General features: G+C 44.3%; 1 protein-coding gene across 8 annotated transcripts in view; it reads right to left on the reverse strand.

Annotated features, from left to right (window-relative positions):
* The window catches only part of LOC138753967 (STE20-like serine/threonine-protein kinase), an 84,074-nt gene that overhangs the window by 21,439 nt on the left and 35,578 nt on the right, over positions 1-27,057 (reverse strand). For 5 of the 8 annotated variants that reach the window (XR_011351528.1, XM_069917615.1, XM_069917617.1 and 2 more), the window contains 13 exons: positions 25,769-25,817; positions 22,407-22,556; positions 19,655-19,727; positions 17,057-17,251; positions 15,811-15,892; positions 14,532-14,642; positions 9,858-11,696; positions 9,238-9,384; positions 7,393-7,527; positions 7,247-7,270; positions 5,737-5,867; positions 3,608-3,731; positions 1,005-1,181 (listed from right to left, as the gene is read on the reverse strand). Coding sequence is in view for 7 of the 8 variants with exons in the window: in XM_069917615.1 (XP_069773716.1) it covers positions 1,005-1,181; positions 3,608-3,731; positions 5,737-5,867; positions 7,247-7,270; positions 7,393-7,527; positions 9,238-9,384; positions 9,858-11,696; positions 14,532-14,642; positions 15,811-15,892; positions 17,057-17,251; positions 19,655-19,727; positions 22,407-22,556; positions 25,769-25,817 (3,237 nt within the window). In the remaining variant the exon portion in view is untranslated. The remainder of the gene's footprint in view (positions 1-1,004; positions 1,182-3,607; positions 3,732-5,736; positions 5,868-7,246; positions 7,271-7,392; positions 7,528-9,237; positions 9,385-9,857; positions 11,697-14,531; positions 14,643-15,810; positions 15,893-17,056; positions 17,252-19,654; positions 19,728-22,406; positions 22,557-25,768; positions 25,818-27,057) is intronic. The other 3 variants (XM_069917616.1, XM_069917613.1, XM_069917619.1) reach the window with 3 other exon arrangements.

Here is a 27,057-nt window from a genome sequence, read left to right on the forward strand (position 1 = left end):
CAGAGCTCGTTCCTGAGCAGAGAGCCAGGTAGGGCACAGATCACAGCGTGATCAGGTCATTTCACACCGGGCAGAACCTATTCTGGCACTGTTTGTTTCCACGACACCAGTGTCCTCCCTCCCCACCTTGATTTCTCCACTTGCAAGTTTTCCAGATTCCATCCTCCCAGGTTTGCAGCTGCCACAGATATTGTTGATCAATGGCAGTCGCTTGCAGCTGAATAACAATGTATGTACGACAATGTATCATGAAACGCTAGGTTTTAAGGGTATATTGCATGTGCACACACACACACAAAAATACACTTGCCAATACATCCTTACACACGCACACACTCACACAAACACTCGCAGATATGTACTCACAGATGCGCGCACACGCACACATACAGTGCATGCACAGACAAATACACACTCGCAAACATACACTTTCTCATAAGCACGTGGCCACGCACACACATGTGCACACACAGATCTGCTACCTAGTAAACAGCAAGAGATTGAGAGAAATTACATCTACTGCAGCTTCTGTCTGTGAACAAAAGACACTTTGTACCACTTTTCAGTGATGGAGAACCAACATTTTGCAATTTCTTGAAGCCAGGATGCCCCACAGCAGCACCTAAGATGGATGAAATTCAAGCTAATTCTACATGCATTGCATGCTTTGCTGGGGCAGTGTTGAGGATTTTTAATGCAGCCAGCCTGTGGTTTCTGGTTGAGTGTGATATCTTTTAACAAATCAGAAAAATAACAGTATTTAAATGCAGAACCACAGAACGTGGAAATGCTGGAACCTTGAACGAACAGCGAGAAGCTGGTCTCAGTGCGTCAGGCAGCTCCCATCAACAAAAATGGACTGTTGAGGTTTTGGGTCGGCACCCCTTCTCGAGAAACGGTCCCACGCCGAAACGCTGACTGACCATTTCTCTCCACGGATGCTGCCTGGTGCACTGAGACCCTCCAGCTCCTCAAAGTTCGTTCAGTTTTTCAGGACACCTTACTTGCTTCTTATCCTTTAGTGTCCGATGATGCTTTGCTAATTCCTTTGCCTGTTCTGCTTTCAGCCGTTTTGCCTCATCCTGCAGTCGGATTGTGTACTCCATTTCTATCCGATCAATGGTCTGTCTACAGCTTCGCTCGAGGGTCTCAATCTCCTGGTCATAGTAATGTTTCTTGTTCTATTCAGGGAGGAACAACACCGAGGTGAATTAGGCCCACAGAACATTACAGCACTGAAAATAGGCCCTCCAGACTTTCTATCTGTGCCAAACTATTATCATGCCTGGTCCCACTGACCTGCACCCAGTCCAGAGCCCTACATAAGCTGCCCATCCATGTACAAATTCTTCTTAAATATTTAAATTTAGCCCACATTCACCACTTCAGCTGGCAGCTCATTCCACTCTCTTGGTGTGAAGAAGTGCCCCCTAAACTTTTCTCCTTTTACACATATAACAACTTACAGTACAGAAACAGGCCATGTCGGCCCTTCTCGTCTGTACTGATTTACATGAAACTCCACTAGTTCCACTTCCCACTCCCTTGCCCATAACCCTCCAACCCTCTCACATCCATGTACTTACCTAACCTCCTCTTAAATGACAGAATTCACCCTGCAGCAACTACCTCTTCCACTTAGCCACCCCTCTCTGAGTGAAGAAGCATTCTCTTATATTACTCCTAAAGTTTTGCCCCCAACCATTAACTTATGACCCCTCGTTCCAATCTCACCAACCCTCAAGGGGAGGGCCTATTCACATCTACTCTGTCTATCCCCCTCATAATTATACCTACCTCTATCAAATCCCCCCTCAACCTTCTACATTCCAATGAATAAAGACCCAGTCTACACAATCTTTCTTTGTATTCTAGATACTGCAATCCAGGCAACATTTTTGTAAGCCTTCTCTGCACCCTCTCAACCTTATTTATATCCTTCCTATAATTTAGAGAGCAGAACTGCACACAGTATTCCAAACTTTGGCCTCACCAATGCCTTAAATAGCCCCCCCCCCCCCACCTTTCACTGCATACGTCCTATTTTGGTTATTTCTCCCAAAATGAAGCACCTCACACTTATTTACATTAAACTCCATCTGCCACCTTTCAGCCCACCTTTCCAAATAGTCCAAATCCTTCTGTAGTCCATGAAAATCCTCCTCACTATCCACAACTCCCCCTATTTTTGTATCGTCCGCACATTTACTCACCCATTTTTGTATCGTTCGCATATTTACTCACCATAAACCCATGTCCTCTGGTTTGTATCTTACTAACTTCAAGTGGAAAAAGCCTACCCTTCATAGTTTTGTATATTTTCTATCAAATTGCCCCTCATCCATCTACACTCCAGGGAATAAAATGCCAACCCGTTTAACCTGAAGTTACACCCTCTTGTCCTAGACTCCCCTACCATGGGAAACATCCTTGCCACATCTACTCTGTCCAGGCCTTTCAGCCTTCAGAATGCCTCTATGAGATCTCCTCTCATCCTTTGTACTCCAATGAGTGCAGTCCAAGAGCTGACAATCGTTCCTCATGTGCTAACCCTTTCATTCCTGGTATCATTCCAGTAAATTTTCTCTGAACCCTCTCCAACGCCAGCACGTCTTTTTAGAAATAAGGCACCAAAAACTCACCCCAAGTGAGGGCTCACCAGTGCTTGGCCTTGTTCTCCTAAACCTATCTATGATGCATTCATCTGTGCACACAGGCTTTGCAGAGAAAGTCCTTTCTTTCCAGCTGGAAACCCTTGTGCCGTGTTGTGTGGCACTCCCCTCGTGCTATGTAGGTATGTTCAAAACAGCTAGAAACTAGGCATCATGAGGCAATAGGGACGGTCAACACCAGCAGAAATGTACACAAGCCCAATCTGTAACTGAGAGTAAAACACGAACGTCTGCAGATACTGTGATTGGAGTTAAACACAGTGCTGGAGAAACTCAGCAGAGAAAATTAGAGCAAAGATAAAATATACATAATCAACATTTTGGGCTTAAGCCCCTTTATCAAAGGGTGACCTGCTGAGTTTCTCCAGCATTGCGCTGTTACCATCTGTAACCTCATGGCTTGGCAGATCCCACTGTTAGTGAAGTTCAGAGAAATATACAGCTATAAAATAGGAACAAGTGACAGAACCTCCAATTGCGTTGACATTCATCCTCCATCCAAGCCAAGGGCTCTAATCGGCCTTACTTTTTTTGTTCTCTCCTGGCACAATCAGTGGCGAAGCTAGAGGGGGTGCAGTGGGAGCAATCGCTCTCCTTGAGTACATTTTTCAAAAGTGGCGCCTTCCTCCCCTATCCTTCCGACACCACCCCTCCCCCTGCTGACACCGTCCTTCCCGCTCCGGTCCGACACCAACACCACTACCCGTCTGCTCCAGTCTGACGCTACTGCCACCTCTCTTGTTCCAGTCCGATGCTGATGCCACTCCCCCCCCCCCCCCAACCGCCGCTGAAAAATAATTGAGGCCCGCCATTTACCGCTATCTCACCATCTGGCATGTGCCGCGGCGCCTTTTTTATGTGCTCACTCCCCCTTAACGTTAGAACCTGGCTCACTCCCCCTTACATTGTGTCCCTGGGCACAATGCCATCCTTACCATCATTTTCAGTTCAATTTGCCGGAACATTTGCTCTCGCTGTTGCTGCAGTTTCAGATCGAGCTGAGCCTGCGCTCGCTGCTCCTCCTTCTGCAGCAGCCGAAGTTCCCGGAGCTCCTGGCGCCTGCAGGGAAGCACTCGGATCACTCAGCCCTCTCTCTGACTGATTAACGCGGGACCACCATTCAAGCGGGAGGTGGTGAGGGTGGGGAAACAGGTGGGTGTGAGATGGACGGTTCCGTGTCGGCTGACACGTGGTGGATGGAGTAGAACAAAATTGGTCCCTGATGACATTTCCTTTACTGATTGCGATGCGCTGCAGTGCGAACAAAACAAGCACAAACTAGGAAGGCTATACAACAGGCTTTAATTAGCTTAAAACTTGCACACAAGGTTCTGTATCCTTTCTGGCTCCATGTGCTCTGCTCCTGCCAAAGGGGGCCAGTGTGAGCCTTTATATAGGGCTGGTGATTGGGAGGGAGTCAGGTGGAGCCAGTCTCCCAGGTTACCTCCCCGTGGGTACAATAGGTTATCCCCTGTAGTAGGCAGTGCAGGAGTGCAGACAGGCGCAGGCAGTCACAGACAGTTTGGTGGTTGTATCACCGCACTGATGAAAATCCATCTAATTCTAAACAATTAAAAATATGGGATATATAGCTCAGAAAAAGGCCACTTGGCCCAACCAATCTATACTAGTGTTTATGTTTCCTTTGACTTTACTCTTTTTCCTCATCCATATCTATACTTCTGTATCTCAACACTAATGCCACTGCTGCTCCATTTCCCTTCATTCTCAGCTATGTTTATGTATTACAGGTACTCCCCAATTTGCGACCTACGTGGCTTATGTCCATCCACACATACGGCCGAATTTTTTAAAAAATTACAGTTTATGTTGTATTTGACAAACTAAAACAGGGATACAGGGTGTGCAAGAGCCAAAATGTGCGAATTTTGTTAGTCGGCACTCCAAGGTCCGTAGGCTGGGTGCGGCCATCTTGATTCCTGTGCCCACGCGCGAGCCTTCGGTTGGCGCATGTGCGGAGAGTTTGGTGCATGCTCAAGCGTTAAGGGAGTGTATTCAATATTGACAGGGCACTTCACTCCCGCGCTTGCACCAACAAACTCCAATATGTGAACCCACCACGCCTACTGAAGACTCGTGCATGCGCACAGGAACCAAGATGGCCGGGCCCAGCCTACAGACCATGGGACGCTGACTAGCAAGGTATGTAATTCCGACGTACGTCTATTCCAGATAGGAGCAGTCATCCTGAACGGAACATGGACGAATACCAGTGCATGGGCATTGGGGAATACCAGTATTTAAATTTAAATTTAGACATACAGTATCATAACAGCCCGTTCTAGGCCACAAGCCCATGCCAACCAATCACATCCAATTAAACTACAACTCCCTGTATGTTTTGAAAGGTGGAAGGAAACCGTTGCACCCGGAGGAAACCCACACAGACACGGTGAGAACGTACAAACTCCTTCCAGACAGCGCCAGGTTCGAACCCCAGCCACAAGCACTGTAACAGCATTGCATGAACCTCTGCATTAACCACGCCACCCCAATTGCTGCATTATTCATAATTCAGTGAGGAGGGGTCTTCTGCGAGTATTTGAACTGGACAACTCTGACATTAACACATCCATATAAAGTAGAAGAACCCAATTACAGATATAAAAAGAGTTAAGTGCAGGAAAAATAGACAGTTGTATTTCATGAGAAGAAAGGACCTGCTTGAAGCAACTTGAAGGATTTCATCAACCTCATTCTTCAAGCGAACCCCAGCATCAAATTAAAGGATGCAAATCTAGATTTCCACTTTCCTTTGCCTGATGAACTGGTTCTAGTTCTCACTCCTCAGTGACTTGGCTCAATTTTTAAGATGATGTTCCGTACCCTTCCCTCCTGAGTCTCGTAAGGGAAGGTGCACCTCTTAATTGTGGAAAGCTTAATGATCAAACTGGCCTCTCTCTGGTAACAGAGAAGTCTCCTTCTGACCTGCAGGGTTCCACGATTGAAAGACATTGGATGTGGGGGGGGGGGGGGGGTAGGGAGGGAGAAGGGTCGAATTGATGATGAAAAGGGTGGAATTTGAATTGTGGTGAACTCCTACCTGGCTGACCGCATATCTTGGTCCTTCTTGTCATTCTTGCTGACAACCTTTGATGTTGTGACACTGACTTCTACTCCATCCACCACAAACTTCCGGGTCTTCTTTAAAGTCATTCTTTGTGCTGGTCTAAACTGGAACATGGACAATATTTGTACAAAGCCCTCTGAAATATTCCTGTTTTCACGGCATTAGTCAAATGACACTGGACAACCACGTTTTTCAAACCGTTTTCTTCCTGAAAATATAATTGGGGATTCTGATAGTCAACTTCAAGCTGAAGACAAAGATCATATCAGATTTGCTGCATCACGTAGGAAGTTGGAAAAACATTAAATCAACTTTTATTGAATTTAGCATGAAGTGTATACTCTCCACAGATGTAACGGAATGTATCGCAGCTGTTGCAACATTGACAAGACATTTCTGCTGAATTGAAGATAATAAGTGCTCCTGTTAGGTACACTCACTATGCTATTGCCTGAAGAACATGGGCATCGACATGTGTTCAATCTATAATCAATGTAATGCAAAGCATCTGTATATGTGAGCTGCTTTTATAGCCAGTCTACATCTATCCTGACTAAACATGCCCAGGTTTAAGACAACATTTGCTTAGCACCTGCACTGAGTGCATGCCCACATGTGCGTGGACAGATCCAAACAGATGGCTTTAAAATATGACAGGAAATCACAAAATAGGTCACATCTAAAAAACAGTACGTGATAGGAAATTTTAAGGTGATTTTCGTGATCAGCAGCCCCAAATCAATAAAATATACCCCAAAGTGTTCAGGAAGAAAAATCTTCATTGTCCAGTGTGATTAGTCATTTACCAATTTGATATCAGTTATAACCCACTTGTTCTCATCCCTTGCACCTTAATTCAGCCTGGCGACAGGGTTTTGTATACTTTTATCATAAGATATTACATGAGCTCACATACTAAAGGTCAACAAAAGCTCTCATTATAGAGAAACGTTGATGGAAGGACAATATATCAACTGCAAAAGTTATTTATTCACAAAGAGACCCATAAAAATCTCAGTATTGTGGAGACTTTAATCCAACTCCCCTCGTCACACATGGTGTCCGCCAAGGTGAGTGCTTACAGCACACCTGATTTTTATTATGGGTACTAATTGTCCACCATATTTGGCTTTGAGTTAATCGCTTAGGGTGGCATGGTTAACGTAGTGATTAGTGCAACACTATCACAACACCAGGGACCCGTGTCCAGAACTGGCGCTGTCGGTAAGGAGTTTGGACTTAACCCCATGGGTGCTCCGGATCCCTTCCACCCTTCAAAATGTACCAAGGTTGTAGGTCAATTGGGTGCAATTATGGGCTTATGGGCCAGAAGGGCCTGTTACCATGCTGTATGCATGTCTAAAAAAACTGAGTGTCTGGTCTACGTGTTCAATGGGCCACTATATTCTGGAGTTTTCACATAAGTGAAGTATGAGTGTAATATTAAGGGTGAAAAAGTCAATTAAATTAGAATAGCACTTACTCCTTTAAACCCTTCCAATTGGCCCTGGAAGTAAGACAAGTGGACAGTTGTTCAGATTATCACCAAACAGTGCAAAAGAAGTAGAGTAAGGTTTTTTAAAAGAATAATGAAGCATTAACATTTCCACTGCAAGGATGCAACCTTACTGATTCAAGGTCTTCAATGACTCCTTGGCCAGAGCCTCTCCGTTCTCCAGTCTCACTCTCTGGTAATTGTTTAACCAAAGACGGTTCCACTTCTGGCACACTTGTGGTTTTTGTGCAAATGTCTGGCTCTGCATTCTTTAAAAAAAAAGCAAAATATTTATTTATTTTTTTGTACATTTTCTTTCCTTGCATATGCTCATTGTCTCATTTGCCTGTTTGGGCATCTGCTTTTTGGGTGGCCTAATTAGCATAGCGGTCAGCGTGATGCTGTTACGGCGCCAGTGACCAATACCGGGGATCAAATCCGGCGCTGTCTGTAAGGAGTTTGTATGTTCTCCCCGTGTCTGCGTGGATTTTCCCCAGGTGCTCTGATTTCCTCCCACCGTTCAAAACACACCGGAGTTGTAGGCCAATTGGGTGTGATTGGGCGTGGCACGGGCTTCTGGGCTGAAAGGGCCTGTTACCGCGCTGTATGCCTTGAGTTAAAACTTTACTGTGAAGAAAGAGAAGTGGTAGATGGGAATTTGTACAATGTTTACTCTGCATCAGTTACAAGCTCAGGAGAAAGAACCATTGTTCAGGGCATTAGCACAGTTTGAAGGAAGGAAGGAAGGTGAAGGATCAAAGAGAAGTCAACGACTACAGATGTAAAACACAAAAGTCTCACAGACACAGTGACTTGAAGTAAAAACGCAAGGCTGGAGAAACTCAGCAGGTCACACAGTCCACTTTATAGAGCAAATAGAAAGATACATCATCAACGTTTCAGGCTTGAGCCCTTCATCAAGGTATGAACAAACTGTGGGGATAGGAAGGGGCAGGAGGAGGAGCGCGATCTCACAGGCAGGATAAGGGAGTTGGGCCAAGTAGTGAGGGAGGCAACGTGGCTGTGGATGAGAGTCCAGGCGAGTACACGGTCATAGAGCCGGAGAGCAGTAGATGGGGAGCAGTGAGAGAGAGAATCCCACGGTACCCCCTTCAGAGAGCAAAGGGGAACCTCTTTGGGGTAGACAACCCTCGAAAAGATTTCTCAGAGCTTTGCAGTTGACAAGACCAAAACATGAAAGACTGATTGAAGTAAAAGCAGGAGGCTGGAGAATCTCAGCAGGTCAAACAGTGTCCTTTGTACAGCAAAGATAAAGATAAAACAGATGACAGAGAGTTCCTCACTGAAGCTGCAGGGAGTTCAAAGGGGTGATTTTACAATTATTTGAATTTGATACTATGAGAATGGATGGGTGCTGGGGGGGGGGGGCAGGAATGATGAAGGACGCAGAATGAAAAAAGTAAATTTCCATCGGAATTCTGGCTGTAGAAAATGGGGCAGGAAAAATAAGCATTGAGGTCAGGTTGGAGGCCAGAGACCTCAGCCTTAACTCACTAGCACCACGAATGTCTACAATCAGAATATTGTGGGTTCAAGTCTGGCTCAGTCGAGCCCAGCCCAATATCCAAGTGGACTCTCCAGCACAGCAGTGGATGGTCATTGTGCTGTTTGAAGTGTCCTTTTGGGTCAAACATTAAATTGAGGCCCCATCTGTGCACTTCACTAAATGCAAAACATTGCCAGACACATATTTCAGAGAACTCTTCCTCAAATTGTGGGACAATACTTTACGGCAACCAACAGATTACACTGGACAATAAAGATTTTACTTCCTGAACACCTTTGGGTGCATTTTATGGATTTTGGCCTGCTGATCACGAAAATCATCTTAAAATTTTCCAACAAATAACACATTTTAGATATAACTTGTGATTTCCTGTCATATTTTAAATCTACTTCAATCATACAGAACTATGAAGTGCAGCGTGTCATTGAAAATTCATTTTCTGCATTCGTACTTGGACTCCTTTTTGGTGCAGTCGGTGACCACCATGGTGAAAGGTTTCACCAGGACATTGCAACCATGGGAAAGTGGTATCAGGGCAACTGGAATTCATCAATGCCGGCTGACTACTGTTAGATACTGACTCGAGAGGCATCAGATGCTGAGTACAAACAGAAATCAGTGGTAAAACATTTTTAGGCCAGTTGAACTAACGTAGTGTGCCAGCGTCATGATGCGATTAAACATGCTAAATTCAATAAAAGTTAATTTAATGTTTCTCCAACTTCCTACGTGATGCGGCAAATCTGAAATCATCTTTGTGTTCAGCTTGAAGTCGTCAATCAGAATCCCCAATTTTTTTGAAAAGGAAGCAAACCTTTTCAAAAATATTGTGTTCAGTGTTATCCTGATATTAACACATTAGTTGATGCTTACTACACTCAGATTATCTTCCCCATTGCTATATTCTCTTGAAAATCTAGAAATCTAAGATTGCCAAAGGTGCTATAAAAATTAATATTATGAATTATTTTTATCCCTTTTATGTGGAGAACCATCCAGAAGCAGAGAATTTTCTGATGCTTCCTACTTAAAGTGTGTTGCTTGACGTTAACATTCCTTGGTGAACTGTACCTTAATCTGGGGAACTGCTGATGTTCCATTGTCCTGCTCACCAGATGCTCCTGACATGTCAGAGCTCTGTACCCTTTCCCTCTGGCCATTCTTCTCCTGCCCTCTCTGGTTAACATGTGGCTTCTCCATCCTCCCATCTCCATATACAGGGACTTTCTCCAAAGGTTCTTCTGGAAGCCTCACACTTTTGGAGGTGCCACCTTCTTCAGCAGCCCGGACAGATCTTTCTGCGGCGAGAGAACCTGCTATTTTCAGCAAGGGAAGAGTGATATCTAGTTCGCCTTCTTTAGAGTGATTGAGCTCACAAGCCTTTTCATCTCCCACTATCAGATCTATCATTTCATTGACAATACAGGCTGCTATGGCAATGGAATCACTTCCTTCTGGCACATTTTCCTCTTCTTCAGCTGAGCAGGTAACTTCCTGCTGGGCATTGTCCTCCACAACTGTTTGAGTAGTGTTTGCTATAATTCCAGCAGTCCGTGTTGTCACAGATTTGTCACATTCTGATTCTTCCTCAGCCTCGCTGCTTTCTTTATTTGTGGGTAGAATCGCTGTCCTCTCTATTGAAGTCTTTGCTTTATCCTCTTCCAGTAACTTTACCGAGCAGCTTTCTGTCTCTTCACACAGCACTGATCTAGTGGAATTTCCATCCCTTACCTCTGCATGTAGCATCTCCAAGGTGAGTTCCCCATTCAGGTTTTCTGACCGATTCTCCTCAGCATTGGTTAATGTGTCATTTACAGTCGCCAAGTTGCACACCTCTTCCTTTGCCTCTTCTACCTTTGCGCTCACAGGTAGTGAAGATCCATAGTCTTCGTCAACCTTTAATCGACTTTCAAATGGCCGTGCAACTTCACCACTCTGAGGACAAACAATGGTTGCTTGAGATTGAGTAACATTTTCATAAAGATCCTGCTCATTTCCTTTAAGAGTATCCATTCCATCTGAGAAAGTTTTGCACTTCTTAGGGCAGATTTTCTGATCCTCTACTGCATCTGCATCAACTTCTACAGGTCCCTGGGCGATTTCTTGCTCTGTTGATTCAACACTGGTTTCTTCAAATGTTCGAGCTGCCTCTGGTTCTGCTGGGCTCTCCTCTGGAAGCCCACTATCTTTTCCCAGCATGGCAGGATGTTTCACTTCTTCAAGCGCTGCAATTGATTCTCTGTTTTCAATCAGCGGATCCACAGGTGCCCTTACCACTTCAGTCCTTGTCTTTTCAAATAATTTGACTTCGTTTTCTGCTGGCTCCCCTTCTCGCAAAGGTGAGGAACCAGTGGATTCTGTTCCAAGGTTCTCAATGCTTGTCGGAATCTCCTCATCTTTCGGTGTCGCACTGGGCGTGATCTGGCTACGGTCTTCATGCACGGAATACATAAGCTCTTTTTGGTCACTCCCCAAGTCTTCGTTCTCCACTGCTTCAGAGACATTATTTTGCTCCTTTTCACTTGTGTGGACGTTATTTTCCTTTTGTTGTATTTCTGTTGGCTCTTCTGAAGGTAGCAGGAGTTCATTATTTGTGTTATCTTCACCTCGATTGACATGGAGCACAAGATTGGGTCTAGCATTTTGTGCTTCTAAATGAGCCTCTTCATCTACCACCGGGATTTGTCTTCGTTCAGATGCTTTGCAATCGCTCGAACCCTGCTCTTTATCATCCATGTATTCCACTGATTCAGTGCCATCGGTCTGGTCTTCCTCTGCGCTGGTGAAGACTACGTTCTCAACGTAGCTATTCTCAACAGGTCCAGCCTTCTTTGGATCTTTGTCCAGCAGAACCGCGGTGAATTTGACAGGCTGTTCTTCCTCCTCACTCAGCTGGTGAACCGTAGAGACCTGGCAGAAGAAAAAAATAAAGTCAACACACCTCTTAAAGAAATATGAACCGAGTTTGGGAAAATACACGAGACGGCCATTAATGTCTGAAAAATAACCCAAATGATTTGCTGGGTGATATTCAATAGAAAAAAAAAACGCAAGAAAAAGAATCTCAGGGCTGTATGTGCTGTCATGAAAATAAATCTGAAATCGGAGATATATTACTGACATTTTGGGCCCGAGGCTCTCTTCAAGTTATAAGCAATTCCTTTACTTACTCCTTGAAGAAGGCCTCGGACCCAAAACGTCGGTAATATATCTTTACCTCCTATGGATGCTGCAAAACCGGCTGAGTTCCTCCGGCGTCTCTGTGGAAGAAGGACTCAGGCCTGAAACATTGGTAATATATCTTTACCTCCTGTGGACACTGTGAGACCGGGTGAGTTCCTCCAGGATCTCTGTGGAAGAAGGGCTCAGGCCCGGAACGTCGGTAATATATCTTCACCTCCTGTGGACGCTGTGAGACCGGCTGAGTTCCTCCAGTATCTCTGTGGAAGAAGGGCTCAGGCCTGAAACGTCGGTAATATATCTTTACCTCCTGTGGACACTGTGAGACCGGCTGAGTTTCTCCAGCATTTACTGTGTGTTTTACTACAATCAGTGTCCTGCAAACTTTCGTGTTTCACGCCATTCAATAGACATCTGTTCAACTGTTTTCAAATATTTCTTTGGCTTTCTAAGTTTTTGCTTTTTGAAGAACAGAGGGCATTGAGAGGAACAGGCCCTTTGGTTCATGTGCCTGCACCAAGCATGATGTCCAATTTAAAGTTAGGCTCTGCTGCTTGCACATGTCCCTCTATTCCCCACAAATTTATGTATCTATCCAGAACCCTCTTAAACACTCCTTATAAGGAATTGTCTATCCCAACATGTGAAAACAGATTCCAGCAGACTCAGCGGATGAGATCAATGGAAGGTCCAATGGTCAAGAAGGCAGTCTCCGCAAGCGTCGTGGAACGCAAAGATGTCCTGGTCATCTACTGCGTCTAGTCCCATCTCCAGCCGTCATGACTTTTGTCCTGCCACTGGATCCAAATGGGAAGTGGGAAGAGAGAGTGAGGCTGACGTTGCGTAATTCTCCCTCACTTTAATCCAAATCAAGCGCTAGTCTTGGCACCATCATCATAATGTTGTCAGGGTCTTCATCAGCAATGATGGACGAACGATACAAACACTCCTGTTGAGCCTGTTTCCATCATTACCACTAGGCAGCCCATTCCAGGCACCTACCACTCTATGAATTTGCCCTGCTTTAAACACCCACCCCACTCCATCCCCCCATGCCACACGTTCCCCACCTTAAACTTGTCCTCTGGTATATAATATTTGCACCCGAGGATGAAGATTCTGTCCCTTATAATTTTATATACTTCTATGGGGTCACCCTTCAGTCTCTGACACACCAGAGAAAACAACCCACACTTCTCCTTTAGCTCATACTCTTCAATGCAAATAAACACTGTGGTAAATCTGCACCCTTTCCAAATTTCCGCAGAATTGGCTGGACAGCATTGCATACAATATAGTCCAGGAGCGGCCCAAACCAAAGTTTTCTATGGCTGCAAAGTTACTGCCCAATGAAGGCAAGTATATCATCCATCCATTTTACCACCCTGTTTACTCGTGTACCTGAACCCCCAGATCCCTCTGCTCATCAATACTTTTAAAAGGCCTGTCATTATCAGTATTCGTTCCCTTTCCATTTGACTTCCTAAGTTGGGACACTTCACACTTCTCCAGATTAACCTACATCTGCCATTTTTATGCTCATATACGAGATGATCGATGACTTCAGGAGGACCAGAAATTATGACTCTCCACTACATATCAACAACGCTGTAGTGGAGAGGTTCAAGTTCCTATGAGTTCACTTAACTAGTGACCAGTCATGGACACTCAACATCTCCTCACTTGTCAGAAAGGTGCAACAGCGACTGCACTTCATGAGAAGAGCTACCGGCTCTTGTCAAGTTTCTACAGGTGCTCTATTGAGAGTGTCCTGGCCGGCTCCATCACAGTGTGGTACAGTTGCTGTAGAGAAGTAGATCAGACGATCACTGGGTTCTCCATCGATGTGATCCACCAGGATCGTTGTCTGAAGAGGGCGCACAAAATCATTGAGGACCTCTTCCACCCCACGCACGGCATCTTTCAGCTGCTCCCATCAGGGAAGAGATCCAGGAGGATTAGAGCCAGCCCCACCAGACTGAGGAACAGCTTCTCCTCACGGGGAGTGAGAATGCTGAACAACCAAAGGAACTGCTCACACTCACCATCCAAGACTCTCATATTCATGAAACTATTTGCTAGTATACATGAATACTTGTCCTGAATATGTATTGTTTGCCTGTATGTGTGTTATGTCTGTGTGCTTTGCACAGAAGATGCTGTTTTGTCGGGTTGAACTTGTGCAATCAGATGACTTGTCTAATTGATCTGATTCTATTATCCTTTGATAGCCCTCTGGGTTGGCCACAGCTCCACAAGAGGCAAGAGGAGAAGAGAGTTCATTCTACGGATAATAATTTAACGAAAACTATAATCTGAAGCAAATAAAGTAGATAGCTTTAGCTATCTTTGGGTTTACAAGCATCATATTGAAAGGGTACTCCTTTCCTACAGTGGGAAGATAAATCGAAACCAACTGCTCCATCCACTCTTGCACACCAAATCTTATACGGGCTTTAACTTGAGGACTGATTTCCTCTTGAATGCCTTGTGCTTATGGACCTAAAAGTTGGGGAAAGAAAATCAAATCTATGACTTTAACAATGACCCATTCAACAATAGTACCTCCTGTCCTTCTTCCTTCCCTTCTTCAAGCTCCTCCATAACTTCTGCCTTGGCTTCAGCGATCAGTTCTCTGATTGGTTTGTTGCTTGAAACAGATGCCACAAATGGATGCTGAAAGAAGCACGTTTTAATTAGATGGAAGACCCAGGAAGATGAAGGCATCCAAATGTCCTTCTCAAACCCTTGGGCTTTTATTGAGCAAAATAACAATCTTTAGAATGAGAGCCCTTCACAGAAAGCCACACAGTCAGTGGATTTTAGTGATGAGTGCTTCATAGCCTGAGGCAGTTGTGCTCAAGAGGGGACTGGAAGGGGCAACAGCTCTCTTTGTGACTTGATCCTTGTGTTACAGAGTTCTGTGTTGCGTATTGGTCTATGTGTTGTGTGGTTTTGTGTTGAAATGTGACAGTTTGTCTGAGAGCCAAAGTGAAGGTGGACTGCTGAGAGAGTGGGAGACAGACTGAGCATGTGCAGAAAATGATCTAAAAATTTCTGGATGTGGACGATAAACCACCACTGGGTGGTGCTGTGACGTGGAAGGTGGCCCAGAGCATGAGTCATGGTCTAGAGGACAGTTTAGAATGTTGGGATTTCAAAAAGGATGAACATTCCAAAGGCAGCAGAAGGATCCGGACCAAGCCTGTGGTTCCTCTCTCTGCAAGCAACACAAGAAGACAACTTCGAATTTTGTGCTCTCTCTCTCTCTCTCTCACAAAGATCTTTTGGCTTCAGTTTACCAAACAAAATGAATTTTGTTTATGATCTTTGCTTCGGTTGAGATTGAAGTTTTGTGAGTCTTGTGTGTTTTGTGTCTAAGTTCTTCTGTGGGCTGGTTGGAAATATAACTTTGACTTTAATTACATATGTTATATTTAGGCTGTGGAATTTATTAGTTTTACACTCTTATAGAAATTTGCATAGTAACTAGTGAGCATTGTTATAAAAGGGGGGGATTTTAAATTAAAGTTTGAAGGTGAATTTTTGTTAATAAAGTAATTGTTCATCTTTACCCCTATGTGATATGCCTTCTTTGTGGGATTTTCTGTGATCGTGGAGGCCAGGTCATTGGGTGTATTTAAAGCAGAGATTGATAGGTTCTTGATTAGCCAGAGCATCAAAGATTATGGGGAGAAGGCCAGGCAGTGGGGCTGAGAGGGAGAATAGATCAGATCATGATTGAATGGCGGGGCGGACTCGATGGGCTGAATTCAGCTCCTCTGTCATATGATTTTCTTCTCCGCCGAGAAAATACATGAGACAATTCAAAAGTACTGGGCACCTGCAGAAGCTGCTTCACGCACCATCGGACATCCACGTTCTTTTCCAATGCCTTCCTTAAGAAGTCTTTAAAATCTAATGACCTGAAAATTCAACGGATGAAAAGTTTATTTTAAATGTACTCAGAAAGTGAGATATTAACATGAAGCTGAATCAATATTAAGCTTTTATGCCAAGGAATATGTCTCTCTCCGCCTTTTGCCAGATAACATATTTTTCTCTTCGCCAAGTGTGGAAAGCTACACTGAAATAAAACTCTGATAATTCCGCACATTCACACCCCCGAAAGTGTCAATTTTACAGATTACACTGCTTGAAGAATTTTTTCTTCCTGAACATTTTTGGGTGTATTTTATGGATTTTGGCCTGCTGATCATGAAAATCTCTTTAAAAATTTCCTATCACATTTCACTTTTTAGATGCAGCTAATTTTTGCAAATTTCTGTCAGATTTTAAGACTACTCAGGCATACAAAACAATGGAGTGCAACATGTAATTGAAAATTCATTTTCTGCATTCGCACTCAGACTCATTCCCTGCTGCAGCCAGTGATGAACAAGGTGAAAGGTGTCACCAGGACATTGCAACCATGGAAAAGCAGTATCAAGGCAACTGGAATCCATCAGTGCCGGCCGACTATTGTTGGATACTGACAAGAGAGGCATCAGATGCCGAGTACAACTGAAAATCAGCGGCAAAACATTTTGAGGTCAGTTGAACTGACACAATATGTCAGCATGATGTGATTAATCAGGCTAAATTCAATAAAAGTTAATTTAATGTTTCTCCAACTTCCTACGTGATACAGCGAATCTGAAATTATCTCTGTGTTCTATTGTCTATCATAATCCTCATTTTGTTTTCAAGAAGCAAACCATTTGGGGGGGGGGGGGTGGAAATCGTTGTCCAGTGTTATCAGATGTTGTTTTTATCAATATGCATCCCCACATTTTTAATTCACCTTTTTTAGATATTACATGTTATTATAATATAAGTAAGTTTGAAGGGAGTGCAGGAACTGGCCCTGTTGAGTTTCTACGGAGAGGGAGAACCAGGCATGGCTGAGAGAAAGCGGGGTAAACTTTGCCTAGTGAATCAGATGTGGAATTTTTGAATCAGCCAGCAGATTATTGGTGTTTTATTGTATTGGCTCCCACCGTCCTGCTGCTCAGAATTGTTTAAGTCAGAAAGACGCAAACAATATGACTTGCATACTACCATTGAGAGGGGAGTGCCATGCATACTACCATTGAGAGGGGAGTGCCAGAGTTGGAGGTGGAGCCTTTGTAATCTTCAGGAGGACCCTCATTGGGTTGAGTTCATGGTGAGGAGGTTCCATCTCAGCCAACTCTATAAGGGTGATTCCTAAAGACCAGATGTCAGCCTTGTGATCGTACGGTACATCTTTCGTGGTTTCACACTGGACGACCTCAGGAGCCATCCTAAAAGACAGCAGGACAAATTGTGAGTGTAACAGAATCAAAATTTAATGTTGGGAAACATGCCACAAAATTCGTTGTTTTACAGCAGCAAACTGAACATCCCCGAGTACTCACAAAAAACCTGTGAAGCCAAATGTCCCCAAACTCTGTGGTGCCTTGAAATGGAGGTGGAGGGGGGTGGGGGGCAGAAACGGAACACACGACTTGAGCATAAAAAGTGCTGTAATTTCTACATGAACAAATATCCTTGAATAAATTCTGGAACGTGCACTTTAATCACATGTGAATTTTTGATGACAAATTTAAAACTGTCGAGCACGGGGGCAAATAAGGGGAAAGAGTGTCTCTGGTGGGCACCGTATAGCCGCCGGCGAGCCTTCTTTGTGATTGCATCCGCATGGAGGCCCCAGGACAGATTGTCAGCGATGTTGACACCCAGGAACTTGAAGCTCTTAACCTTTTCCACTGCTAACCCCTTGCTGAGGACTGGTTCGGGTTCTCCTGTTTTCCCCTTTATTTTTTTTTGAAAAAATTATTTTAAATTTTAAAAAAGAAATATAACAAAACATACATTAAAAAAACCTTATTCCCCTTACCCCCACCCTCCAACCCCTTACTATCCCTCCTTCCCCCCGGAGCTTAACATTATTACAAAATTCGAATATGTAGCATGGGTTGAATTACAATGCAAATAAAAATAATAATTACTTAACATTTAGCTTCATACATTTCAAATATGAAATCCACATATTTTCAAAAAAAGAATTATTCCTCAAATTATATGTCATTTTCTCGAAATACAAACACTGCTTTCCCCTTCCTGAAGTTCACATTCAGCTCCTTGGTTTTGCTAATGTTGAGTGCAAGGTTGTTGATGTGTTGGTTTATGTCCATCATTTTAGCAAACAATTTACACTGGAGAGGAAGGACGTCACTAGTTCTACAAGAACTAGATCTATAAGATCCCCCCCCCCACCCCCTCAATCTTCTAAATTCCAGAGAATACAAGCCTAGTCCATTCATATGCGAGTCCTTCCATTCTAATCAGGAACTGATCCATCCTCCCACTCACCCCCACTCCCTGCTTTCTCCCTGTAATCCGGACTAATCAATCTCTACCTTAAATACACCCAATGACCTCACTTCCACAGCCGCCTGTGGCAACAAGCTACACAGACTCACGACCCTCTGACTAAAGAAATTATTCCACGTCTCTGTTTTAAATTGACGCCCTTTTATCCTGAAGTTGTGCCCTCTTATCCTAGGACCCCCCCCCCCCCCCCCACCCCACGATGGGAAACATCTTTGCCACATCTACTCTGACCAGGCCTTTCAGCCTTCAAAATGCCTCTATCAGGACCCCCCTCACCTATCTGTATTTAACAAGTACAGTCCAAGAGTCGACCATCATTCTTTGTATGCTAACCCTTTTAATCTTGTTATGTTATCATTCTAGTTAATCTTCTCTGAACCCTCTCCAAAGCCAGCATGTCTCTTCTCAAATAAGGCACCCAAATTGTACCCAGTTCTCCAAGTGAGGCCTCACCAGTGCCCTATAGAGTCTCAACATTACATCCTTGCTCTTGTATGGTGTCCCTCTAGAAATGAATGCCAACATTACATTCGCCTTCTTCACCACTGACTCAAGCTGGAGGCTAACCTTTGGGATATTCTGCATGAGGACTCCCAATTCCTGGTTCAGCTCTGAATTTAGAATTTTCTCCCCATCTAAGTAATAGTTTTCCTGTTATTTCTTCCCCCAAAGTTCCTGTCCGAACCCTTTCCAACATTGTATCTGCCACCTCTTTGTTCATTCTCCTAATCTAAGTCTCTCCGCAGCCTTCCGTATTCTCGTCACCACCTCCCCCACCACCTATTTTTGGTATCATCTGCAAATTTAGTCCCAAAGCCATCTATTCCATAATCCAAATCATTTATTTTACAATGTAAAAAGAAATGGCCCCAACCACAATAGGAATCTCATTAGATGGTTCATAAAGTAAATTAGCTTCGTGTTTTAGCCTTGTAGGGATATTTATACATGTAAGATGGTCTTACAAAAAAATGCTTTTGTGGTTATAAAAAATAAATTTCTGCTGAAAATAGGCAGTCATCTTGTTATCACCCCTTCTGATGGTGTCACCCGGTGTGGTACACACTCCCCAAGTGGTCACAGTCAGGACAGCACCTGCAGTGACCTTGTGTGCACCTGTAGTTGAAGGCAAATTGAAAATGTGTGCTATCATCCAGGAACCGTGGAGGAAGATGTGAGGTCATTCTACACCTCAGATACCCAGCACTTTACTTCCCATTTGAACGAAGGCAGAACTTGATGGCTATCCTAAGTTTTCATGAGAAATGTGGGGGGGGGGGGGAAGAGTAGGAAAAAGGAATTGAACCTACCAATAAGGCGTCCCAATAAAAGATGTTCTCCGCTGGATGGTCTGGGTATTCTTTGCAGACACTCCAAAATCAGCTGAAAAGGAGAACATTTTAGAATTGAAGAGTTGAAAGCTCATGTTCCCTGTACCTTTTTGCAAAAGGGCAACACGGTTAGCGTAGCGGTTAGCTCAAAGCTGTTACAACGTCAGGGTTCAAATTTGGTGCTATCTGCACGCAGTTTGTACCTTCTCCCGGAGTCTGTCTAGGTGCTGTGGTATCCTCCCACCCTCCAAAATGTATGAGGATTTTAAATTTTTAGAAATTTAGACACACAGCCCGGTAACAGGCCCTTTTGGCCCACAAGCCCATGCTGCCCAATCACACCCAATTGATCTACAACCTTTTTTTTGAAGGGTGGGAAGAAACTGGGGCACATAGAGGAAACCCACGCAGACAAGGGGAGAATGCACAAACTCCTCACAGGCAGTGCCAGATTCTGTCCGCAGATCCGGGGATTCCAGTTGTATGTCAATTGGGCCTGTTACCGTTGTGACAGAAAATAGATATGTTTTTGGGAGATAAATTGGGGAAAAGTTTTAGAGTAGGTCACATACAATCACTTTAAAACAGATCTCATTTGAAATACTGGAGCTCTGCTCATGCTAGACATGTTGGGGCCTCAGAACCTTTGCAAAAGCTTTGGAGAGTGCCCAAGAGACTTCACTAATGGATTGTTGTTTAAAAAAGGCCACAGATGAAAGAGCTTGTTGGAGCCGCATATTGTCTGGAAGGGAACTTGCTGTTCTAGGATGGTCATGTGGTTTTGCAAGCAGAGAGAGCAAAACAGGCTTTCTTTCTGTGTGAGTGGGGGAGGGAGGGAGAGAGAGAGAGAGAGAGAGAGAGAGAGAGAGAGAGAGAGAGAGAGAGAGAGAGACACACACGTACAGTCTAAGAATTGCCTGCAACCAGTGAACCTGGAGGAATTGAGAAATGAGATTGGACTGTGAATCAAAGAACTTTCCTGAACTTACACACACATTACATACATGTGTGCTTAGAATTAGAAGGGAGTTAAGTTAGGTTAGTTAAGTCAATAGTGATAAGTTAAAGTGTGATTCTGTTTTCTTGTTTAAAGATAATAAAAACAACTTTTGTTTAAGTAACCATTTGTCTTGGTGAATATCTATTGCTGCTGGGTTTTGGGGTCCTCTGGACTCGTAACACCATGCTGTATGCCTAAATTAAATGAAATTTTTAAAATTTACACACCATAAATACTAACCTTCCCTTTTACTTTGCTTTAAGTTAACCACGTCTGGGCCCATCAGATTCTTGCCTGCACTTTGCGATCAAGGCAATTTGATGAGGAAATAGAACCATACTGAAGATGGGTCTCTAATTCGTGACCCACGGGAAAAGAACCTCAGATTCTCGGAAATGAAAGCTGCATTTGAATCTGCTCATTTGCTTCTCCCACCCACTGGTGTTTTCCAATCATTATCTTCAAAGGCCAGAGGAAAAAAAGCAGGATGCAATTTGGATAATTCTACTCCCTTGAACCTTTTGTAATGCTGGGCAATCAAATTTTCTGGACTGTTGGATTGTACCCACATACTTTCACTCCATTCTTTTTTAAATGCTATAGAGTTGCATGAGACATTCTCCAATGAACACGCGAATTTAAAGAGAGTGGGAAGCATTCAAACATGCTGGACCTGGACTCCAAAAAAGAACCAACTCACATTCTTGACTGTTAGTGTTCTGGCCTCGATAGTCAGTGGCTATACTTCGTGGGGGGTTGCTGTCACCAAAGACTCTTCCATATTTCTACAGGTGTACCATGGAGGGCATTCTGACTGGTAGCATCACTGTTTGGGATGGAGGTGCTAAAGGACAGGGCAGCAAGACTACAGAGACCTGCGAATTCAGCCAGCGCCATCATGGGCACCAGTTTTCACTCCATTAAGGACATCTACAAGAGACGGTGTCTCAAGAAACCAGCTCCTATCATCAAATACCTTCAACCACCCAGGCCATGTCCTCTTTTCACTGCTACTATCAGGGACGAGGTACAGGAGCCTGAAGGCAAACACCCAGTGGTACAAAAAAAAGCTTCTTCCCCTCCGCCATCAAATGTCCGAATGGACAACAAACCACAGACACCGCCTCACTTTTTCTCTTCTTTGCACTAATTAATTATTAAATTCTGATTCTGGTCGCACACCCTGCCTGCCCTCTGGACCCTCAGCTCCCATTTGGGACTAATGAGTGACCTTTACGCTGGATCATCAGGGTTTCAGAACTATATGGATGGGAATTTTTCTTAACAATGTTTTGGAATGAATTTACTGTTTGTGTTCCATGAAAGTGGTGACACATGTCAACGGTGGTGAAGAAGACGTTTGACATGCTTGCCTTCATTGGTCAGGACATGAGTGCAGCTGATGTTTGGGAAACACTTGGGAGTATTGGGCACAGCTTTGGTCACCCAGCTATCGGAAGGATATCATTAAGTCGGGACTTAGCAGCTTGAATTGTAAGGAGAAGCTGGATAGGCTTGGAATGTTCTCCTGTGAGTGTCAGAGCTTCTTGGGACTTTTTGAGATTCAAATATGAAACCATCTGACCGAACGATGTTGACTCTTCTTAAATGATAAAAACCATCGTCACACCACGTCTCACTCTCTCTCTTCCGACCCCAAGAACATGGTCAGTAGTCTCTGGAATGGGCACTAGGCTGGATCGAGCGTGACCCTTCGTTCCTTTTCCTTACCTAGTTTAATGTCTCCCTCCAAAGTTAGAAGGACATTCCCTGCTTTTAGGTCCCGGTGTATGATCTTGTTGTCATGGAGATAGTTGAGTGCCTCAAGCATCTGCCTGCAAATTACACGAATCTGTGGCTCCGTCAGTCCTCGTTCCAACTCTATGACAGAACCAAATCAAGGTGAGACAAACGGAGATCACCTCTGCTTCAAAATAAATATATTTTTACCTCTCCCTGGACTCTTCCTTCCCATACTCAGGCCAGATTGGAGGAGCAGAGTGGTGTATTTTTGATTGACTGCATCCCAACAACAGCAGGCATCCTATTTCAATTCCCTGACCTATTCCCATGCCGACATCTCTGTCCACAGCCTCAGGCACTGCCAGACTGAGACCACCCTCAAACTGGAGGAAGAAAGCCTCATCTTCCGTCTGGGCACCCTCCAACCAGATGGCATTAACATTGACTTCTCCAGTTTCCGTTAGCACCCCTCCATCTCTCTCCTTCCCCTCTGCCTCCTTTCCTCCAGCTCTGCATCCATAGAGCCAACCCCCCTCCCCTAATCAATTCTCATCTGTCCTCCTATCCATGTCCAATGATCACCCTTTTGCCTGCTGGCCTGTGCTCCCCCACCCGCCTTTTCTTCCCTCCTCCTCCAGCCTGGATTTTGCCCCTACCTTGACGAAGGGCTCAGGCCCAACATTTTGGTTAAACTGTACCTCCTTTGGATGCTGCGAGAACAGCTGAGTTCCTTCAGCTCTATTGTGTTTTTACTACAATACCAGCGACTGCAGACGTTCATGTTTCACTTGTTTCCATCCTTAGAGCTGGCTTATGATGTCTTATCTCATCATCCATGCAAATCCGGTATTCCCACCAAGGTTTACTTCATCTCTTCCTCACCAAACCTTTGCAAATTTAACCCCAGGGGATACAAAAGTAGTTGAGTATCTCTTTAAGACTGCTGCTGCTCAGGTTTGTGAGGTTAGCTGGAATGTTCCACTCCCCCAATATGGGGATGCTCTGTGTGTATCCAGTGCTAATCTTTTGCACAGTAACACCTTCATCTAAATGGCACCAAAGCACATTTCAAACCACAGGTGTGCATGCATGTACGAGAGACACCGATTAGTGGGTCTCAGGGCAGTCATAATGATCAATTTCTGGCTTGCAGTATGGTTAGTGTAGTGGTTACAGCGCCAGTGATCAGGACCGGGGTCTGAATCCTGCGCTAAGGAGTTTGTACTGAATGATTATAATATTCTGGGGAATTTGTAAGATTTAGAGTAGGTTACATACAGATCTGTTTTAAAACAGATCTTATTTGAAAGACTGAAGAATTCACATTGCAGGATCTCTGGAAAACGTTATGCACATTTCACAAGTAGGTGCTAATGGAAATGGCTCATAAAACGCTTGACCATTGTCTTGCTGAAGTCAGGTTGACTATAACCTTTTTGCAAAGTGCTCACAGAAAGGTCACTCCTTGGTTTTGTTTATACTTAAGATAACAACTTGAGCAGAAGGAAGAACTCCTGTTGTTTGCTGGATAAAGTGGGGGGGGGGTTTGCAAGTCACATGAGTCACATGCTTTTTCTGGAGTCCCAGTTGGAGAGAGAGGTCACAAGCTCTCTCAGTCAGCGTGTGTGGCACACTGAACAGTGCATTCCAGGAAGAACTGATGAAAAGTTCCAAAGCAGTGGATGGCTGGAAGTGTTATCTGACTGATGTTTCTCTTGGAATAAGAGGAACAGAGTGGAGCTTTGTGGTGGCCTAGAGGAAGAGGTTACCATCTGGAAAACCCTGATGGGGCAAGTTTCATCAGCGAGACCTTGAGGTGACTAATGGTGGTACCTCAGTTGTGGAAATCCTGCAAACCTAGAAGAACCTTCCTGAGCAGTAAACATTTACCTTTCGAGCACCAAAGCCTGGTGAACTTAATATATGTTAAATTCTGTGCACAGTATAAAAATTGCCTGCATCCAGTGAACTTGGAAGAAGGAGAAGTGAGATTGAACTATGAACCAAAGAACTTTTCTTGAATTTACACACACATTGCATACACATGCACTTAGAATTAGAAGGGGGTTAATTTGGATTAGTATATAGTATAAATATAGAGTTAAGTTAAAGTTTGATTCTATTTTCATGTTTAAAGTTAATTAAAAATAACTTTTGTTTTAAAAGCCACTTGTTTTGGTGAATGTCTATTGCTGCTGGGTTTTGAGGTCCTTTGGGATCTCCCCACGTCTGGGTGGGCTTCCTCTTGGTGCTCTAGTTTTCTCCCACCCATCACAATGTACTTGGGGTGTAGGTCAATTGGGTGTAATGGGGGGGGCACGAGCTCTCTTACCTATTACCATGCTCTAGGTAGTTACTGCACAAGAATAAATTCTGTTGCGATGCTCTTAGTTATGGAGTAGCTTGAAGGTGCTCTAGAGCAGCCATTCTCAACCTATGGACCACAACCCCCACCCCCCCACCTTGGTCTCTGCTCAAAGTTTATGGGACCCCCTTCCCTGTGAAGCAGTCAAGTTCCAGTTTCTTCCGTACTTCTCTCCTACTGACTATGTTAAAAAAAAAGAAATATTTTTGTGTCACGTGGTGAAAAGAAAGCAAAGCTTTTACTGAAATGTGCTGTTGAGAATGGCAGATTCTAGCAAGTGATTCCTTATTAAGAAAGGCAGACTGAGCAAACTCAATCTCATGCTAACATTAGCCCCTTTTAAACTGCGGCCCCTGGGTGGCCCTCCTGGGACTCCGGTCCGATTACTGGGGCAAAGGTGCTGGAAGCTACCTTTCAAATTGCAGGGGGAATCGACTCATTAAATTGCCAACCTGGCGATTTAAGGGGGATCCTGACCTCACAGTGATGCGTCACATACTCAACAGAAGTACTGCCGGATGTTTGGATACTGGCTGCCCCGTTGACGCACACACCCAAGTGCTGACGTCACTGGAATAAGCGGATCGGCCAATTTCATTTTCAAATCACCTAGGTAAGTTTAACTGGGTTCCCTGACTACTTCTGAGGTAGGTTGGATTCCGACGGGGTTGCCTGGGTCGGGCCCTTTCTAACTGCCATGTAACTGAGGCGCTAACCGACAATAACCCCATTTTACATGACAGCTTGAAAGGACCTACTAGTAAATACAGATGAATTCCACCTGCACTCAATTTAACCTGAGAGCATCCCTTTATGGTGACATGATGACACCAATGAACTGCGAATCTTATTACTGAGCATGTCTTTGTTTGCGGATTCATTATTAAATATACAAGAGCCTCAGGAACTCTTTACAGTAATTTATCACATTCATTGGAAATGATGGGACCAGTTGGATTTAAATTTAATTTCTAATTTTACTCACCCAACATTATCGCGTCCACAGCACCACCAGTGCAAAACTCTGTTTGAATCTGTAACATGAAAGAATTAGGTTAAAATCGTGGGGTTTCCCCTTTCAAGAGATTGGTGAGAATATGAAGCCTTCCGCCCTCTGGATTGGCTGAAGCAAATGCTGCAGGCATGGGGAGATGACGGTGGGCCGGACTGGGTCTCTGCAGTGGAGTGAGGCGGTCCCACCACCCGAGACAACCCTCAGGCAGTCTACAAAGCTGGTGTTGGGCTTTTCCGCCTGTAAAAGCTGCAAATGATGTTCAGCGCCTCTGTCCTGAACATAAGGACATAAGAAATAGGAGCAGGAGTCGGCCGTCCGGCCCGTCGAGCCTGCTCCACCATGCAATAAGATGTTAGCTGATCTGATCTTTTCCCCATAACTCTTAATTCCCCTACTATGTAAAAATCTATCCAACCTTGTCTTAAATATATTTACTGAGGTCGCCTCTACTACTTCAATGGGCAGTGAATTCCATAGATTCCCCACCCTCTGGGAAAAGCAGCTCCTCCTCATCTTCATCCTTAATCTACTGCCCTGAATCTGGAGGTTATGTCCCCTAGTTCCAGTCTCCCCCACCAATGGGAACAACTTACCTACCTCTATCTTATTTAAGCCCTTCATAATCTATAAGATCCCTTCTCATTCATCCGAATTCCAATGAGTACAGTCCCAGACGACTCAATCTCTCCTTCTGGGCTAACCCCCTCATCTCTGCAATTTGTCCTGGCACAAATTCCGAGGCAATCCTCCATAATGCTGTGGTGTCCTTCCACGACTGGTCTCCATGGGGAGTCTGACAGCAGCAGATTTGGCCTATGGAATCTAACAGTCTCAGCTCGTCACATAGACAGTATCTGAGGTCAGGATTGAATCTGGAGAGTTAATTTTAAAAAAATTTAGACATACAGCATGGTAACAGGCCCTTTCAGCCCATGAGCCCATGTTGCCCAATTAGATTGACCTACACCCCTGGTATGTTTTGCAAGGTGGGAGGAAACCAGAGGCCCCGGGAAAAACCCACACAGATACAGGGAGAGCGTTCAAACTCCTTATAGACAGCGCGGGATTGGAATCCCAGTCCCAATTGCAGGTGCTTTAACACCGTTGTGCTAACACTGCGCCAACCGTGCTGCTCGTAATTATTTTCATTTGCACATTTCACTGAGATTTTTAAATGACAAAGGTACCTTAGAAGTCCCTGCCTTCACATCATGATATTCAATGAGTAGCAAACACCAGAGGACATCTGTACAAGGTGA

This window comes from Narcine bancroftii, chromosome 2 (genome assembly GCF_036971445.1).
Source record: "Narcine bancroftii isolate sNarBan1 chromosome 2, sNarBan1.hap1, whole genome shotgun sequence".
NCBI lineage: Eukaryota > Metazoa > Chordata > Chondrichthyes > Torpediniformes > Narcinidae > Narcine > Narcine bancroftii.